The sequence below is a fragment of the Bombus impatiens genome, unplaced genomic scaffold (assembly GCF_000188095.3).
Source record: "Bombus impatiens unplaced genomic scaffold, BIMP_2.2 scf_0389, whole genome shotgun sequence".
NCBI lineage: Eukaryota > Metazoa > Arthropoda > Insecta > Hymenoptera > Apidae > Bombus > Bombus impatiens.
Window position 1 is genome coordinate 138,857 of NT_176808.1, and position 229 is coordinate 139,085.

Sequence of the window (229 nt, forward strand, 5' to 3'; positions counted from 1 at the left end):
GGACGCGTCCACCGCTTCCAAGATGATCGGGGCCGGTGCGGAAGCACGAAGTACGCATGGTAAGTCGCGATGATGCAGGCACAGCCGAAATCCTGCGGTGCCGTGCTCCAGTTCCATCGCCAACGAATGCACCACGAAATCCTCGTCGTTCGGACTGTAGCAAACGTAACAATCGTAGAGGCGTTCGCGATCGGCGTCGCAGCACGCGGCGGCCATCGGTGCAGCCGCG

The 229-nt window shown here is 62.0% G+C and overlaps 1 protein-coding gene across 1 annotated transcript in view; it reads right to left on the reverse strand.

Moving 5' to 3' along the window:
- LOC100742868 (toll-like receptor 7) overlaps positions 1-229 on the reverse strand; it is an 8,058-nt gene that overhangs the window by 3,712 nt on the left and 4,117 nt on the right. The window contains 1 exon segment of the mRNA XM_024368085.2: positions 1-229. This exon segment is cut by the window's left edge and continues 462 nt beyond it. Within this exon segment, the coding sequence (XP_024223853.1) occupies positions 1-229 (229 nt within the window).